The sequence below is a fragment of the Vanessa tameamea genome, chromosome 7 (assembly GCF_037043105.1).
Source record: "Vanessa tameamea isolate UH-Manoa-2023 chromosome 7, ilVanTame1 primary haplotype, whole genome shotgun sequence".
In the NCBI taxonomy this organism is placed as follows: Eukaryota; Metazoa; Arthropoda; class Insecta; order Lepidoptera; family Nymphalidae; genus Vanessa; species Vanessa tameamea.
In genome coordinates, this window is record NC_087315.1 from 9243373 (window position 1) to 9261378 (window position 18006).

General features: G+C 34.5%; 2 protein-coding genes across 4 annotated transcripts; one reads left to right on the forward strand and one right to left on the reverse strand.

Moving 5' to 3' along the window:
- Positions 1–183: 183 nt before the first annotated feature.
- LOC113401269 (proliferation-associated protein 2G4) lies at positions 184–3472 on the reverse strand. Its single transcript, XM_026641102.2, has 8 exons — positions 3321–3472; positions 2881–3115; positions 2633–2786; positions 2283–2504; positions 1943–2035; positions 1309–1422; positions 807–953; positions 184–576 (listed from the first exon to the last, which is right to left on the reverse strand). The coding sequence occupies exons 1-8, from the start codon at positions 3403–3405 to the stop codon at positions 487–489; spliced, it is 1140 nt and encodes a 379-aa protein (XP_026496887.1). The 5' UTR covers positions 3406–3472; the 3' UTR covers positions 184–486.
- Positions 3473–4268: 796 nt separating this feature from the next.
- LOC113401267 (uncharacterized protein) lies at positions 4269–10313 on the forward strand. Of its 3 annotated transcripts, none has more exons than XM_026641100.2 (9): positions 4269–4412; positions 4563–4805; positions 4882–5065; positions 5327–5463; positions 8615–8769; positions 8987–9198; positions 9433–9567; positions 9662–9804; positions 10208–10313. In XM_026641100.2, the coding sequence occupies exons 2-9, from the start codon at positions 4653–4655 to the stop codon at positions 10286–10288; spliced, it is 1200 nt and encodes a 399-aa protein (XP_026496885.2). In that variant the 5' UTR covers positions 4269–4412; positions 4563–4652; the 3' UTR covers positions 10289–10313. The 3 variants fall into 3 exon arrangements, with proteins under 3 accessions (XP_026496885.2, XP_064071483.1, XP_026496886.1); XM_064215413.1 differs by having other exon boundaries at positions 4335–4353; XM_026641101.2 differs by lacking the exon at positions 4269–4412 and having other exon boundaries at positions 4547–4809.
- The last annotated feature ends 7693 nt before the right edge of the window (positions 10314–18006 follow it).

Here is an 18006-nt window from a genome sequence, read left to right on the forward strand (position 1 = left end):
TTTTTACAAATCAAACCAACGGGGAATTTTCTAGATTTTACAATAATATGCTTTCATGAATTTGTGAGTCAAGTGATACTAAGAAGAAATTAACCTGGATGGTATTTACAGATAATTTCTTAATCATAAATTCTGCTGGGAAGTAACATGTTCCTTTAATGATGGGTTGTAAATTTTACTACATAATATGTAAATTGGTTTATTGTTTTCAATATAATTACACTTAAAATGAAGTTGTTTTGTACATAAACATCTAAATATTAACAATAATTTTGTAGCTAATTATCAATCTCTTGTTGAATTTGTTAACAGCTCAAATGAACACTTGAGTGTAACAACACTCATTGAAAGCTATATTAAAAGGGTAAGCTTTTATTGCTAAATTTTATCACTGTTTGGGGTGGTCAGATAATATTGTCCATGTGAGAGGTTTTAGAAAGCTGCTGAATTATATTAAGATTCCTCAGGCAATAGTCATTTCAGTTGCTAGGCAGCTGTTTCAACTTCCATTGGTTCCTCAGCACCAGTTTTCTTTTTCTTCTTTTTATTTGATTTTGCAGAAGAGTTCAGAAGGGTCTGTGAAAAATAAAATTATGTTTTCATAATTCAGTTACTATTCAAATTATTATGCATTTATGATTGTTTTAAGTTGTTGTAATTGTTCAAACCAAAATATTCATATAAATAAATCGGCTCAAAAAAATTACTTTTATTTACCCTATGCTTGTTCAAAACAGACTATTATTAAGTTTGTTATGAAAGATTACAGGGACATTATAATAACAAATAGTAATAATTGTGCTTACATTTAGCTCAGGGTCCTTGATGGTGCGTTCAGTTTTACACTGACTCTTGTCGAAGGGGAGTCCTGTGATGCGGTGTGTACCACTCGGAAGCAACAAAGCAGTGAATTTAAACTGTGCTACAATTTCACCTGGTCGTTCATAGAGCACCTAAAAAGAAAGAATTTTTGTAAATACCATAATTAATCATTTCTGTGCATACTAGTTTTATTCAAAATTAGTAATCAGTATTTGTTACATTTTAAATGTTTATATTTTATTTAATGTTATTTATCTTAAAGAAAATAAACTTTTTAAATAGGTTTAATAAGACAAATAAGGTGAAAGATAATAAGAATTACTTTCTCGGTTTATTAACACTCAGTTATCTACATTTCGAAGTTATCTCGAGTCATTATTTTGTTCAAGAAGGTACTAAAATAAAAAATATACCAATTACATTACTGATTATGTTGTTATAATTTACAGAATTTATGTTTAACAGTATTTTTTTTTTATTTGTTACCTGGAAAGGCTCGATGAGTTTATGGTTAACACACTCAAAGACACCAAGTCTTGCACTTGTCTCTTTATCGAAGCTACGTAGGTTGAAAGGCATTGATCCATGTTTATTTCTAACCTGATGATAATGAAAGATAAGACAAAATTTTATGTTTGCGCATTTACATCCTATAAAAAAATGGTTCACTTATAATATAATCACTCTCTTATTTGTCTATTAGTGGGTCAGACTTATTACTGAATCTATATAACAATATAAAGAGGTAGGTAGCATTTAACGGGACAAGAATATAAACAAATCTAGCTTAAAGAAAAATAATATAGTGACCTGTATCACTGAAGAAAATAGAAATGAAAAAACAAATCTACAAATTGCAATGGTAAACATAACAGCACAAAACCCTTTCCACACAGTGCAGTTCCTCTCACATTTTATTTTTAGGTTTCTTTAAGTAGAGTAAATAAACCAAAGTTTAAAATTTACATTAAAAAAATATATATATTCACATATCAATGTTTTAAACCCACAATCTCTTAACAAATATATGTAAATGGACTTATGTGGATAGATTAATAACAATGTATTATTAATCTATCCATGTAATCTTTCTATTCAAAAAATAGATAAGAAATATTACCTCACTATAAAACATCCTTGAGGCTTTCAATTTGAGTTGATATACTTCATCAGTTTTCTTGTATATTGTACATCTTGTGTCCATTTCACGTCCCTTTAACAAAGTAAATTCAGTTTAAGATAATTTGTAATACGTTTTTTTTTCTATAAAACAATACTAGGTAAAATATAAATTTATCAGTATTCAAAAAAATCAAGATATATTAATATTTTGATTCAAGAGTTCATACTATTTTGCTTTTCCCTGAGTACTGCCAGACTAATTATGGGATAACTAACCTAGAAAGAATTCAGGGCAATTATTAGGAAATATGACAAAGTATAACAGTTGTACTACTTACAACACCTTCTCCAGTTGAAATAAGCACATCCATGGCATAAACCTCATAGGTTTCAAAGGTTGCCTTCTCATGTTCCTTTCGTTGGGCCTCAGATGGGTTCTGGATGATGCTCTTTTCTCCATCAATACGAAACTGCTTTAGTTGATGTGATAACATACCTTCTATTGGCTTACATGCATATTCAGCACTTATCTTTTGGACAGCATCTGTTACTGCATAGTTCTATAATAAGGAAATATACCAAATAAAATAATCATAAAAAAATATATCAAATTGCTTAAAATAATTCAAAAAACGAAGTGTATGCTATTTACACCACTTTATGTGTGGATAAATTAGTGGGTGTTTACCTCATTACCAGGTCTAAGCAGCCTCAAGGCGGCTTCACTAGCCAAATGGGCAGCAAGGAGAACATCTGCTGCGCGGCCAGTGACCTCACCACCACCCACTGCAACTGTGTGTGCTACGACAGCAATGAAACCATCTATATGGGCACCCAAGTCACTGCAATTTTTTATTAAATATAAATACTTTGCTCAAAAAACACAATTCTAAAAGTATAACAAAGTAAAGCCTTCCAATTGATTTCCTTACTTACATTTTAGCAAGGTCTCCCTGTTCCAGAATATAGTCATTTTCACTGGGTATAGGTGAAAAATGGCATATACAATTATTTACGGACACGCATGTTGAAAATGCTATGCCTTTCTTTGAGTCCTTTTCCTTTTTAAAGACTTTGGAAGTTTCTTCAAGTAGCAACTTGTCTCCAAATTCACATATTTCACGCGCAGACGCGTCTGGTAAGCATTTCGCAATAACTTGTTCCAAAACACCTGGAAATGCAAGATTTTGCTCAATAAGATTATGTACCCAGTTAAAATAATGTAAGAGTTAGAAAAAGCGGATATAGTGAGCGGGAGTCGGGACCACATTGTCCGCATGGCGATGACACGCGTCCATTCGACGTATATGTGCATCTACACTTTGCCCCTAAGGTAAAATTAATAATACACAAATAGTATTTCACTTAAAACTTACGATTGACAATTTGTCCCGCTAACTTATACTTGGTTACAACCAAGTCTTCTGCAATAGTTTTTTCCACTTCTTTATCGTCAGCCATTTCTCAAAACTGTAGTTTGGTTAGGCAGGTACTGGCTGTCGGTTGGCCAGTTAAATGTCAGTCACGTGATCATGACGTATACACCTAAAAATGGCGGGGAAATTTTTCATTGGAAAAACAACTGAGGCCTTTTTAATGTCGTGAAAATTATGTTTTAAAAAGGAACATGTTTAAATGTTGAACTATTAATATAAAATTATAATGTATTTAAATTACTTTAATTTATAATAGTTTATTGTGGAAGTAATTTTCTTGTTGAATAAATCATTCGAAACTTATTTTTACCAAAGATATTATTATTATTATATAAAGTTAAAACCTTTAAGAAGCCCAAAAAACCTGACCATTGGTAATGTAATTTTATAAAAGACTTTATAAAAGTCTACGAGTTTTTATTCTTATTTTAAGGTATTAAGACATATTTTTATTTAATATATTTTTTACAGTCATTGTGTTATTTATATAAATGCTTTATACAGAATAAAATTGGTGATGATTAATATAAATGGATTTTGAATTGTTCTACCAAGCAGTTTCATTCTTTGGTATGCTTATGCCATTTCCACACAATACGAATTGATTGACGATTGAATACGTTTCAAATATTATGTGTTATCGACACTATGCTAGCAGTATAAATCTGTAAGTTTTGATTGAAAATTAACATTTAAAGAAAAGTAAAATTAGATAAAATTTGTAAAAAATAAATATTAAAAAAATGTTTCCCCGTCCCCTCAACTTAAGACAAATGATAAATGATAATCAAAACGTCAAATATTGCGAATTGTGATTTTTAAACACAGACACAGAGTATAAATTCATGTACAAAATGACGAATAAAATTAGTAAATCTTGAATTTAAGTTTTAACATAAACATGGTATGATGAAACTAAGTGAAACGGTGATATGAAAGTTTACTTCAAATGTAATAAGTTTAGTTTATTACTGTGAGTGTTTGAGTGTAAATGATTAGTATATTAAAATTAATTACACAACTGAGATTGCGGTTTGTAGCATTACTAAATATTAAATATAAAATTAATAAAATTATCAAGTTGTCTGTCAATATAAGTTAATGTCATATAAATTTAAATATTTTTTATTAATCATTAACTTAGTTTAAAATATTTTTATTACAATAGTTAACTATTTGTAGGTAATAGTTTTTCCTTAAATATATGTTTTACTTGAGATAAATCGTTGGATTGATGAACAACCTTTTTGACTGATTTCAAAAATTTTCAAAATGAGTCAACCTTCAGAAGAGCTCCTATTTAAGTTAAATGAAAAGATTAACCATGGAGAAAAACTTGTTGAACAGTTAAATAGTATGCAAGAGATCGAAGGAGTTTTTAAAATGAAGAGAAAAATTTTACAAGAAATTGATTTCTTGAAAAGGGTTGGTATTTCCCAATAGTAAATATAATTTATAATATATGTTCAAACAATAAGCAAGCTGTCATTCTTTCATTCAGGTACAAAATTCAAAGAAAGTTAAAGAGGAACATTTGTCTTGCTCAAATTTACGACACTTGGGAGCCATGGTTGAGTGTGCGATGCGACCTGGTACTATGTCTGTTTGTAAAATATTCCATGTAAATGAAGAAAGTAAACAATTAGTTGACATTATAAGTGACGATGGCAAAACATGGACAAAAGGTAATAATTACAGGTATTATCTGTTTTCACCATACTCATTTATGTAGAAGGAAAAATAATATCAATTAAGTAATATATCAACATATATTTTATTGGTAATGTATAATTACAATGGAAGTTTCATATTGGAATTGATTCTTCTAAAATTCTTGTGAATTTACTGAAAATGATATATGTGCAAAAACTGAAAATGTTTTTATCATATTTATATCTTGTTGAAATGTGAAAAATAATAATGTTGATAATTATAAATGATTTCAGTGATAGCCCGAAATCCAAAGTCATTATCAGCACTTAGTTCAGGCAATGCCTCATATGGTGCACGGTCCATACTGGATCAAGCTGAGGATTATTTAACATGTGCAAAACTATACCCATGTATGTATCTTTCACCCAAGGCAAGTATCTATAGTGCAATCTATTAATGTTTACAATCCATATTAAGACATATTTGTATAATATTTTAAAACACTCATAAATAAAATATTGAACACTTGACCATAATTTGATGCTTACTAGATTGAGAGTGGTTCTTCCCTCTCTTTCACTCAGTATTTAGCTCCCACAGATATCATGACACCCGCAACTTGCAAAGTATTGGTGTGTTTTACTAGTCATTGGCTTCAAAAGTTTCACTAAATGAAATTATCCTTGACAATTAAATAAGTGTGTGAAATAAGTTTGTCTTTTCTATAACTGTGCTAATACTTGTTAAAGTTATAGCTGGTTGAGTAAAGTATTTAAAAAAAAAAACTGTGTTCGACTTTACTTTAGGTTAAACGCAGAACTTATTAGTAAATAAGAAATGCGGTGCACATTAAATTTAATTTCTTTTTTTTTGCTTCCAATTCTAAGTGAATCATAACTTTTCTGTTAGAATAGAAGACCCAAAGGATTATACCTGGTCCATTAGTATTGCAGGCCAGGGTTGATAAATGTTAATGTGATGGTTCACCATCATTTTCAAGTTCGGATTCCTCTGGATTCGGATTCTTGTTCGGATCTTGTTTATCATCGGATTCGGCTCCTAAATCCACACACCACCTTCGTCACAATCGCCGCCGCAAAAATAGGGGGGCAACTATCGCAAGAATGACTTATTCAAAAAGTTGACTATCGATATTACTGAACTTTGAAAGCAATTGTTTCATGGCATAGTGGGAGGTGATGAGTAAATTCTTTTCAAATTCGAAGCCTCCTGCTCGTTTGCCACCTATAACATAAAAAAAGACGTCACCACGAGATTTAGCCGGGCATTATGATAATGATGAAATCTCCTTCATGGGCGGCCAAGAGTCTTTGTCTGAGCAGGTCTTCAATGAGTGCGGTACTAAGAATAAAATAAACGACAGTCGAAACATTTTTAAATTAAATTTTGAAACAAAGTATAAAGAGCCTACTGTCCCTAATGCTCCCGAAAATTACTTTTCTTTTCTACAGAACATGCGAAAGATTTACCATAAAGTGTCTTCTGATATGCTGCAACTTATTTGCGGTCACCGAGCTGAGGTAATCAAGATGCGAAGAGACAGATAGTGTTACGAAATTTGTCAGGGCTACTAAAGTCTACTCTTCAAAAAATTCCACCATCGAATTAATTCATTTTTAATCCTGAACAAGTTACATCAGCTTTAGAAAAATGCAGTGGAGTTAAAAAAGCGTTTATTCCTGTGTCGAAACCGACAAGTAGCAATAAATCTGCTTCGCAAGCGGATAGTGAAAAAGCTAACCACCTCCCCTAAGAGTGGTTAGTGAATTGGACTTTCTCACTTGCAGGGTATTTCTCAGGCAATGCCATTTTCAAATTAAAGAATTTGAACAGATTTGTGGGTAAGGAACCCCTCCAATTAATAAATATGCACAGCGCCTCAGTAATCCTTCAACAAAACGACTGGCTTTGCAAAGTAGATTTGTCACAGGCCTACTTCAATTTGCCGATAGCCTACTCGCACAGGTTCCTAAGATACTATTTTAAAGGGAGCACCATTCGCACGTACATCCTACCTACAGAGGTGAAGGACGATTTAAAATGGTGATCAATGAATTGTTATCAAGCGTCACTGATTCACAACCCGCCTCTGTCTCACTTTCTGACCACTCGATGGATGTACACTAACAGGATTATGGACCCAACGAGAGAAATACCCCCATTACAATCAAAAAGAGATGCTCGCAATATTAAATCATTGAAGCAGCACGGTCGGAGTGTGGCCCAATCGACGCTCTTTGTACATTGCGATGGCAAAACTGTCGTTGCCTTTCTGCGGAACGAAAGTGGTACCAGATCAGCACCACCGTTCACAATAGACACCGTAACTGGGCTGGCAAGTTCGGGTGGTCAAAAAGTACCGCGATGAAATGAACAACAGTTAAATCTTTTGAAATCGTCTTGGCATTTATCTACTAGTGCTATTTACAGACAGTTCGGATGGAAGTTGATATAGAATCAGTCTAATAAGAATTTGGATTCGGTATTTTGGGTGAAATATTGCACCGATTTAGTCAGTATTAAACGTAAATTAGGTAAATTAATAAACCTTTTTCAAAATATTAGACGTAAGTCGAAAATCGCTTCTCGTAAAGTTATTGCGGATTGGGTTACCTTGCTGGTTGAGGCGGGAATCCTAGCTTCGGCTGGTAGTCTACGATCTAAGGTTGCCTCTAAAAACTGGTTTGACAATTGTCCTCATTAGGTAGTTGAAATTCTCTCAAAGGGCAATTGGAAACCACAAAACACCTTTTCCCGCTATTATTGTAAAGAAATCATGCCACCTCAGTATTTCCGATATTACTCAAGGTTTTATCGAATTCATTAAATTATTTAGTTTTTCTTATGTCATAGTTCATTATATATTTCTATGTTTTGTATTGTATAGCATTAATTAATAATTATAATTTTAAATTAGATATCTTATTAAATGTAAGTGAAGATTTTAGACTTAATGACTAGTAAAACGCACCAATACTTTCCAAGTTGAGGGTGCCATGACACCTGGTAAAAGACGAGCGAGAGATATAGCTAAATAAGAGTGAAAGAGAGGGAAGAAAAAGCGGAACTCAACTGAGCCACTCTTACTCTAGTGAGCTTCAAATATAGGTAAGTATTTAATATGTGTATTAATTTTATTTAAAACACTCTTATTAAATGCCCATTTTTTTAAAATGTTATTTGTAATTATGGATTACAATTATGTCATTATTCAATGTAATATTTAGACTCAATCAGTTTAATTACTTTTAACATGCCTATATATATTTAAAATATCTATTTGGCTTTTCCCTAAACCTAATCGGATTCATAAAATATTGTCACATTATTTATAAATTATATACTATTGTATTTTCAGAAGTGAGTTAGACTAAACAGGTTTATATGTTTTTTGAGATAAAGTTGACTAGAAAATATTAAAAGTACCAGTTCGCTGCTGAGAAAGGGGTGGCACATGGCCTGGAGCCTGGAGCGGCTAGGACTCCAAATCTGCCACTGATTGTAATGGAAAGTTGTGTTACATAGTTAGTGTATCTCTAATATTAAATGTGTATTTGCAGGTTGTGTTTGAATTTGTTAGTGGAATTGAAGAAACACTCGCTAATAAGTTAAAAGCAAAGGGTATTATAGTGAAAGGAACAATATTACCTGATTCCAAAAAACATGAAGAAATTAATGATTCTTATGAGTCCAGTGATGAAGAAATATTTGAAAGGTAATTTAACTAATAAGTGAATATTGTTTCAAAGGAAAATATGGTAAGAATTTAAGCGTAGGCTAATGCGACCAGCCTTAATGTTTAATATTTTGTTGTACTCTTTTCATCACATACTTTTAAGATGTAATTGAGTAAAATTGTTACCATTGAAACTGTTCATAATTATAGATTGTTATGTAAATAAATAAAATTGCATGGCATAATCTCTTATTAGGTGCCAGGTTACAATGGAGGATGTATCACAGTGTATTGAAGACCATATAGATATAAATATATTAAACTTGGATGTAACAGCAATGATGGCTTATGTTAGTAATATGACAAATGGATTCTGCCACTATGTGTTCAAACAAGATGTCCTCACCCAGCAAGCAGCATGGGAGGCTGAACGACCTGTAAAACCTATATTGGAAAAACTATTTGAAGGTAAATTATTTTTGTCTTTACAAAATTTTACCTAAACACACTTTTATGTTCTTAGCCATAAAATATTATTTCTATTTATTATTATTTTAGAATTTTCATATTAATAATATTGTTGTGTAGGATATAAAATGCTAGGACAGTATAATTCTACTGACCAATACTGCTATGCAGGTAAAAAGTTAAATTTAACTAAAAGTAATTAATGATGTGTGTTTGAAGTTTTTATATTTTTAGGTAAAACTTTAATTTCCTGCAAAACAGCTTGGTATAATTTCGAAAAAATTGTGGAAACATTAGGAGGTCCGATGGAGAAAAAACGTACAGCAGACTTAAAAGAACTAGTGACTGTATATGAAGACGATTATGGAGGTTCGATTCTTCGCTTTAAATCTATCTGAAATTATTGCCTTGCATAAACCAAAACATAAATAGTAACTTTTAATTTTATCTTATAAAACTCTAGGGCAGAACGATTATCCGCGACAGAATTTGAAAGTAAGGGGTCATGTGCGATTGAGATCAAAAATAATTTTCAATTTCGGCCATAGACTCAAAGCACTTACTGTATCGGCAAATGAGGGTTTTGTAAGAGCTGCAGCACAACAGGTATAAAAATGCATGTTCTTTTAAGTTTTGCCTGCCTTTTATGTTATCTTTATGATATAATTTATAGGATATATGTAGTCAGTAGATAGTATCTAATGAAAAAAATCTCAATCTCATTTGAAATTAAAACTAAAAAATTTTAACTATGTTCATTAACTACATTAAACTTACATTAAATTAATGATTAATATCTAGACATGAATTATCTGAATATTTCCGTAGACTAGTTTTTGATGAACATACAAATATATGTATTGCTGTTGTTCACTAGATACAAGGATTTTTTGGATTTAGCGCAGCTGTAGTCATTGATCGCTATTAAAAAAATAATAATAAAAGACGATGAATTAGTAATAAAACTACGAGAGCATAATTAATAATAATAGCGTATTTTTTTTTTCAGGGAGTCACATATGCAACTTTTATTCACGAGTCACGAGCTTTGACTGAAGGAAAAGAAGCGACAGCTGAAAAGATTTTATGATATAAATTATTCCGTTATATCTGAATATTGTATTTTATTTAAACAAATTCAATGTGATTATTGTAAAAAAGTACTTAAATATTTGTCTCTAACTGCAGAATATAATCGTCCTTTGATGTGATAGTAGTCATAATATTTATAAAAAAAATATATGTATTATAAAAGACATTAAAAATATTGTATCATTTTTAATAACATTATTAAGACATATATAAGTTAGTAAAGATCATATCATTATAGATGTTAAAAATATATATATTTATATTTTATTTAATGCTGATTATAGAAAAAAGAAAATATAGCTTTTTGTTTCAAGATTAACCAAATCGTTGAGGAATGTTTTAACAATTGCTGCTAGGGGTTGAGCTCGATCGCCCCAAGTTATTAAAGGAAATTCAGTGGTACATGGCTGCCTGGTGGATGCGGAGGGGCGAGATGACGCAACCCCTAGGTTCTTTACGGCGACAGGAGACCTAGAGGTGGTAGTAGCTAGACGAACGAGAGTAATGGTAGATGATATACGCTAGACTTGAGATGGCAAAGTCCATCTTAGATGGTCATATCGTGGATAAATGGGTTACCAGGACGCGGAAAGACGACTCACATTCTCAGGACAATGACGACGCCATCGGCATATTCATCGGCCGAGTGGCTCTAACTCCAGCGAAGATCTGCTGATGTTTATTAAATAAGTAGTAATAAAAATTGTACCGCGACACCTAACTAAAACCAAAAGGCGAAAAAAGCGCGGGCAACTGTGAGCCCTTGGAAAAAAAACAAGGAATATATTTTTATTAGAAAATATTGTGATGTGTACATATTGTCTTCTCTGCCTTGACTACTTCTTTTAATAATAAACAAAATAAAATTTGTGTATTAATTTAACTAGACGAGATGATATAAATTCAAAGTAGTATTTGTAAAATATTTTTTTATTTTTGAGTCGAATTGAATAAGTATGAAATAACAATTTAATGGTCAAGTAAGTAAAATTGCTTGTTATTCAAGTGATTAAATATCCAGCTAACAATCCACAACAGAAAAAAATATGTGTTTATTTAAATACGACGCCATCAATTTCCCGGTGTTTACGATCTTTTTGTCGAATAATAAAAAAATATATTTATTTTTGTCGAATAATAATAAAAACCATTCTCTATCAGCGATTTAGCGTTATAAGCTTTAATAGGTTGTAAAGATGAAATAGGGAAATTTTTACGCTACATAAAATGTAATTTTAACTCTTTCTAGTACTTTTACAAATTATTTACATTAACGTTCTTATACGTCCAATAGCAATCGGGATCACTTTTCGCCGTTTGGCATCTAAATTAGCATGTAGTTCCACCCTAAAAACCAAATTTCAACCAATTCAACTCGGGTTTGGAAGCCGAGGTGGTTGCGAAACAGCAGTACACTCTACTCGTACCTTTCTAAAAGGAAACTAAGCCGAGGTGCTTCTAAAAGTTGATGTAAAGAATGCTTTTAACTTCTTAGATAGGGCAATCTTGCTTAACGAAGTCTTCTCTAATCTGCCTGAAATTCACCCTTATGTTTGGCAATGTTATAGTACACCTTCGAAATTATTTTTTGGCGAAGATACAATTCATTCTAATGTAAGCGTTCAGCAAGGAGATCCATTGGGTCCTGCTCTTTTTAGCTTAGGTATCCATAACTGCATTTCAAATTTAAAATCTAAATTAAATATTTGGTACCTAGATGTTGGAACGTAGGATGTAGGCGGTAAAGTAGATGACGTTATTGAAGATTTAATTAAAATTAAAGAACAATTTGGTCTTAATTTAATTTTTCAAAATGTGTTTTTTTTTTACGGACAATTTAACTCCCAAAAATATTAGTTTGGCAACGGATATATTTAATTAAATTTTACCTAATATAAAAATTCTTCATAAAGATATACTTTGCCTCCTTGGTGCACCACTATTTGATGAAGGCATAGAGACTATTCTTAATGATAAAATTAAAATATTTTCGGATAACATTGACAGATTGGGCATTTTAAATTCTCATAATATAGCTTATACCATAAAAAATTGCCTTTTTGTTTCAAAATTAATGTACATTCTACGCGCAAATATCTGGAAATATCCTAGTCTAACCAATCAAATCGATGCCATCTTTAAAAAACTAGAAAAAAATCTAAATTTATCTCTTGATAAGTATTCTTGGACTTGTAGGGGTACTGGTCCCTAGCTTACTTGTTGTTACTATTCGTAGATATTTCTTGAGTAAAAGAACACTTTCTTGCTGGTCGGATCGGAATGATTTTATTTTAAAAATGTGTCGATATATATACAAAAACTAGGAATAATATTATCCAATGAAATAATTACAGTGCATATTTACAAATTCTTTCATCCAAAGAAAACGCTTACTTTTCTACCAATAGAAAGTTATACAATTTACAATGATAAAAATTATGATTCAGCCAATTAAAAGTTATACATTATAATTGAAAATATTTTGGAAATTAAACTACGAATTAAATGTTAGATTTTTCGACCAATGACGACGCCGCAATTTCGTATGTTCATTTCGAGTGTTGACATGAAAATCCGATAGAGCGCGCTGGGTAAGCGCCGTATGCGCTTGCCGATTTTCGCGTAGTATAAATAGCTCCCGAATTTGGTTTTTAATTTAGTCGGAGCGCGTCTCTGGACGTCGACGCATGTATGAACAATAATGTAGAATGCAATTCCTACATCACTCCCCTTCAAGAAAATCGTACCTTAGGTTTGATTTTTCTTCCAGATCTTGTTGTATATTCAGATGTCGTATTGGGTTGACGAGGTAGTTCTTCTGGTGATGGATTCGTATTGTAGTAGGCTGATTTGAGTCTATCTAAACTAACGACTGATGTGCGTAAGGGCAATTGAATTTTGTAATATTTATCGTAGCGTTTTAAAACTTTATAAGGACCATCGTACGGCGGCGTAAGCGGAGCTCGAACCATATCATTGCGCACAAACACATGCGTACACGTTGTTAGGTCTTTGTACACGAATGGTTTATGTTGAGAAGTGTGTTTGCGTGGCGCTGGTTGTAGCGTTGCCATGGTTTCCGTTAGGCGGCGTACGTACTCTGTGTCATTTATATTTGATTGTGTAGGCACGAAGAAATCGGCAGGTATTCGTAATGTTGTTCCGTAAGTCATTATTGCAGGACTAAAATTATCTTTTCTTAACGCCGTGCGTAAGCCCAATAGCACGGTGGGTAATTTATCCGTCCATTGTATTATGGCTTCTCGTGCTATCAGTGCCGCTTTTAATGTTCGATGCCATCGTTCGACTTGGCCATTAGATTGTGGATGATATGCAGTGGTTCGAATTCTTGTTATTCCGAATTTTTTCATTAAGGATTTGAATAGCTCGGATTCGAACTGGCGGCCTTGGTCCGTAGATATGCGTAGCGGGCAACCGAATCGTGCGATCCAGTTTTCATAAAAATCTTTAGCTACATTCTCGGCGGTAATTTCTTGCACCGGCACTGCTTCGGGCCACTTCGTACAGCGATCTATGATAGTGACGCAGTATCGATGGTCGTTTGACGGTGGTAGCGGTCCGATTATATCGATGTGTACATGTTCGAAGCGCTGCGACGGTGGAAATTGGCCTAAGGGTGTTACGACGTGTCGATGTATTTTTGCTCGTTGACAATTAATGCATGCTTTAGTCCATATTCCGACGTCTTTATTCATGTTGGGCCAGAAGTATTTCGTGGTTAGTTGTTTTCTAGTGGTCCGTACGCTCGGATGACATAGTTCGTGTTGCGCTTTGAATGCAGCATAGCGATATGTGTTCGGCAGGTACGGCCGCGGTGTGTCGGTAGACAGCTCGCACGTGATTGGTTGGCTTATTCCGGGCATCGCGATAGTTGTAAACCGTAAGTTCGGTTGATTTCGAATTGACTTTAATTCTTCGTCATTACTCTGGTCGATTGCTAATTGAGTAAAATCAATTATGGTTGGACACTGGATGTCTTCTATGCGAGAAAGAGCGTCGGCGACTTTGTTTTCTTCGCCTTGTATGTAGTTAATACTTGAACAAAATTGACTGATGAAATGTAGTTGTCGTTCTCTACGTGGTGTGTCGGTACTCTTAGCTTGGCAATGTAATGCGTAGGCGAGCGGCTTGTGATCTGTGTACACGTTTACTTCGCATCCCTCGATGAGTCGTCGGAAGTGTTTTACAGCTGTATATATTGCTAATAATTCGCGATCATATACACTGTAGCGGCGTTGTGTAGCGCTCATTGCTTTTGAGAAGTAGGCGAGTGGTTTCCATTTATTATTAACTTTTTGTTGTATTACGGCGCCGAGACTATGATCAGAAGCGTCCGTCATGATACTGAGAACACTACCGGGGACTGGATGAGTCAGGGTTGTAGCTTCTAAAATGCTTTGGCGGCAATTTTCAAATGCTGCATCGGCTTCCGGCGTCCAGTCGATCGGTGTTTTATCGTTCTTTTTGCGGTTGTGTAAGTACTTATTGAGATGGTGTTGAAGTTCAGCTTGATGTGGTAGACAGTCTCTGTAGAAGTTAAGCATGCCGAGAAATCGGCGTAATTCGACTATGGTTTTAGGTTTCGGATATTTTGAAATAGCTTCGATGCGATCTTGAGTAGGTTTTATTCCTTCTGCCGAGACTTCGTAACCGAGAAAATTAATTTTGTTTTTTCCAAACTCACATTTTTCGATTTTCAATGTAACTCCGAATTTTTGTAATCGTTTTAATACTTCATGTAATAATTGAATATGTTTTTCTTCATTTTCTGAATATAGTAGAATGTCATCTACGAAACAGAAGCAATTTTCCACGCCTCTGAGAACTTCGTGCATGAATCGTTGAAATGTTTGACTCGCGTTGCGTAGTCCGAAAGTCATGCAGTTGAATTCGAAGAGGCCGAACGGGGTTATAATTGCGGTTTTCTGTGCATCTTCTTCAGCGATTGGTATCCAGTAGTACGCCATTTTTAAATCAAGCTTTGAAAATACTTTTTTGTTATGCAGTTGATAGGTGAAATCTTGTATGCGTGGTATTGGATAGCGGTCGGGTTGAGTGACCGCGTTTAATCTCCTATAGTCACCACAGACTCTTAAACCGCCGTCCTTTTTCATTACAACATGTAACGGGCTAGCCCACGGACTATTAGATGGTTTACAAATGCCCATTTCCAACATATTCTCGAATTCAGTCTTCGCAGCTTTGTATTTATCCGGCGGAAGCGGACGTGGTCGGGCGAAGAGAGGTGGGCCAGTTGTTTCTATATGGTGGACGACGTTGTGTTTCGAAGGTTGATTGAGAGACATCGGTCGAATTACGTCTGGATATTGCTTCAATATATGATAGTAGGCTTGGTTAGTCCCGATAACGTGTAATGTTCTTGTTTCAATTTCAGCGCCTGTTGATATTTCAATAGCATCTACTGAGAGATCAGTGACTTTATCTATGAGTTTCTTTTTGTGCAAGTCTATTAGCAACTTGAAATTACGTAGAAAGTCTGCTCCCAGAATCGATGTTTTAACGTCGACAATGATGAAGGTCCATAGAAAATTACGTCGCAAGCCTAAGTCGAGTTTGACAGTCTTTACACCATATGTGTTGATTGGTGTATTGTTTGCGGCAAATAATTTGCAGGCGCTTTGAATTTGTGATTTGTTCCGATCTGTTGCTTTTAAAACAGATATGTCTGCGCCAGTATCCACAAGGAAACGTTCATTTGAGTTGCGATCGTAGACACATAGGCGGTTGCTTGTGAAGGGGACATCGAGATCCGCCGTCGTCGATGTCGGAGCTAGTTTAAATGATTTGTAGTATCTTTTTTCATTCGCCTGCAACAAGGTGATTCGCAACGTTTTGCTTTGTCGCCGAATCGGTAGTGATATTTGCATTCCCATGTTGCGTCGCCGGGCTTCACAGCTGATTTACTGCGATATGACGAGCTAGGACGAGATCGTGATTGTGAGCGGTAATGTTGTCTTGATTGATGTCTGTATTCTGAGCGACCGCGTATCTCGTTTATTTCAAGTGATAGTTTTTCTAATTGTTTTGTTAATATTGCAAACTGAGTAGACACGGCATCGTTTGTCGGTATTGATGTTGAGATTGCAGCTATAGTCGTAGGCTCGGAGTATTCGACCATCTTGTCAGCCATGGCCGCGAGTGTGTCTAGTGACGATTCCGTGTTGACGGACAGTACGACGCGTACCTGAGTGGGTAAATGATTGAGCCACTCGATCCGGAGACCGTCGTTGGTGATCATTCCGGAGCTGAGCTCTCTCATTTTGCGCAGTAGCTGCGAAGGTTTTTGATCACCTAACTGTAGACCGCTGATGAGCTTCTGGAAGTTTTTAACATCAGATTTTTCATATACCGCGAGTAGGCGGTTCTTTAATGTATTATATTTTTCTGTAGCGGGTGTTTCATACAGTATGTCAGTGACGTGCTGTAGGTCTGTTGTTTGCAGCTGTTGCAGGACGTATCTGAACCTCTGGTCATCAGATGTCTTCAAGGGGTCGACGACTGCTTCAAACTGTATAAACCAAGCTCGTGGTAGGTCTCGCCAGAAGGGTAGGATCCTTGACTGGACTGAGATTGCAGCGAGGTCCACTTCAGCAGGGATTCTGCAGTCTTGAGCAGTATTTTCTTCCATTATGAGTCGGCAGGTCACCACTGTGGGAGGTACTGGTCCCTAGCTTACTTGTTGTTACTATTCGTAGATATTTCTTGAGTAAAAGAACACTTTCTTGCTGGTCGGATCGGAATGATTTTATTTTAAAAATGTGTCGATATATATACAAAAACTAGGAATAATATTATCCAATGAAATAATTACAGTGCATATTTACAAATTCTTTCATCCAAAGAAAACGCTTACTTTTCTACCAATAGAAAGTTATACAATTTACAATGATAAAAATTATGATTCAGCCAATTAAAAGTTATACATTATAATTGAAAATATTTTGGAAATTAAACTACGAATTAAATGTTAGATTTTTCGACCAATGACGACGCCGCAATTTCGTATGTTCATTTCGAGTGTTGACATGAAAATCCGATAGAGCGCGCTGGGTAAGCGCCGTATGCGCTTGCCGATTTTCGCGTAGTATAAATAGCTCCCGAATTTGGTTTTTAATTTAGTCGGAGCGCGTCTCTGGACGTCGACGCATGTATGAACAATAATGTAGAATGCAATTCCTACAGACTCAAGCTATACTTCTCATTCCAATTGGTGGCATCGACGTGAGGAAAATTTCAAGTGTTGCCCTTCCGGCCTTTCTTTCTTCTGTACATAACATTTCAAGCTTTTGTTCACAAAATTTAAAATCAAAATCACAAATGTTACTGAGGCGATAGAGACCTGGAAGGTAAAGTGCCCTAATGATGATATCCCTAAGGAAGTTACAAAACAAAAACTTTGGGATTCGCCTTTGGTCAACGTCACACTACACAGTTTGACACAAAATTTAACAAGTGCCCAAAACCAGGCTTGTGCCAGTGCCAGGCTTCTAGCGTTATCAACTAAAGAGTCAAATCACTGGTTGAATTCATTACCCTCTAAAAATCTTGAGACACTTAGATAATGAAAGTTTCCGCATATCAATTGGTCTCCGACTGGGAACACCGCTGTGCTCTGAGCACAGATGTCCGTGTGGACAGGAGGTGGATTCTTTCGGTTTACATGGTCTCTCTTGC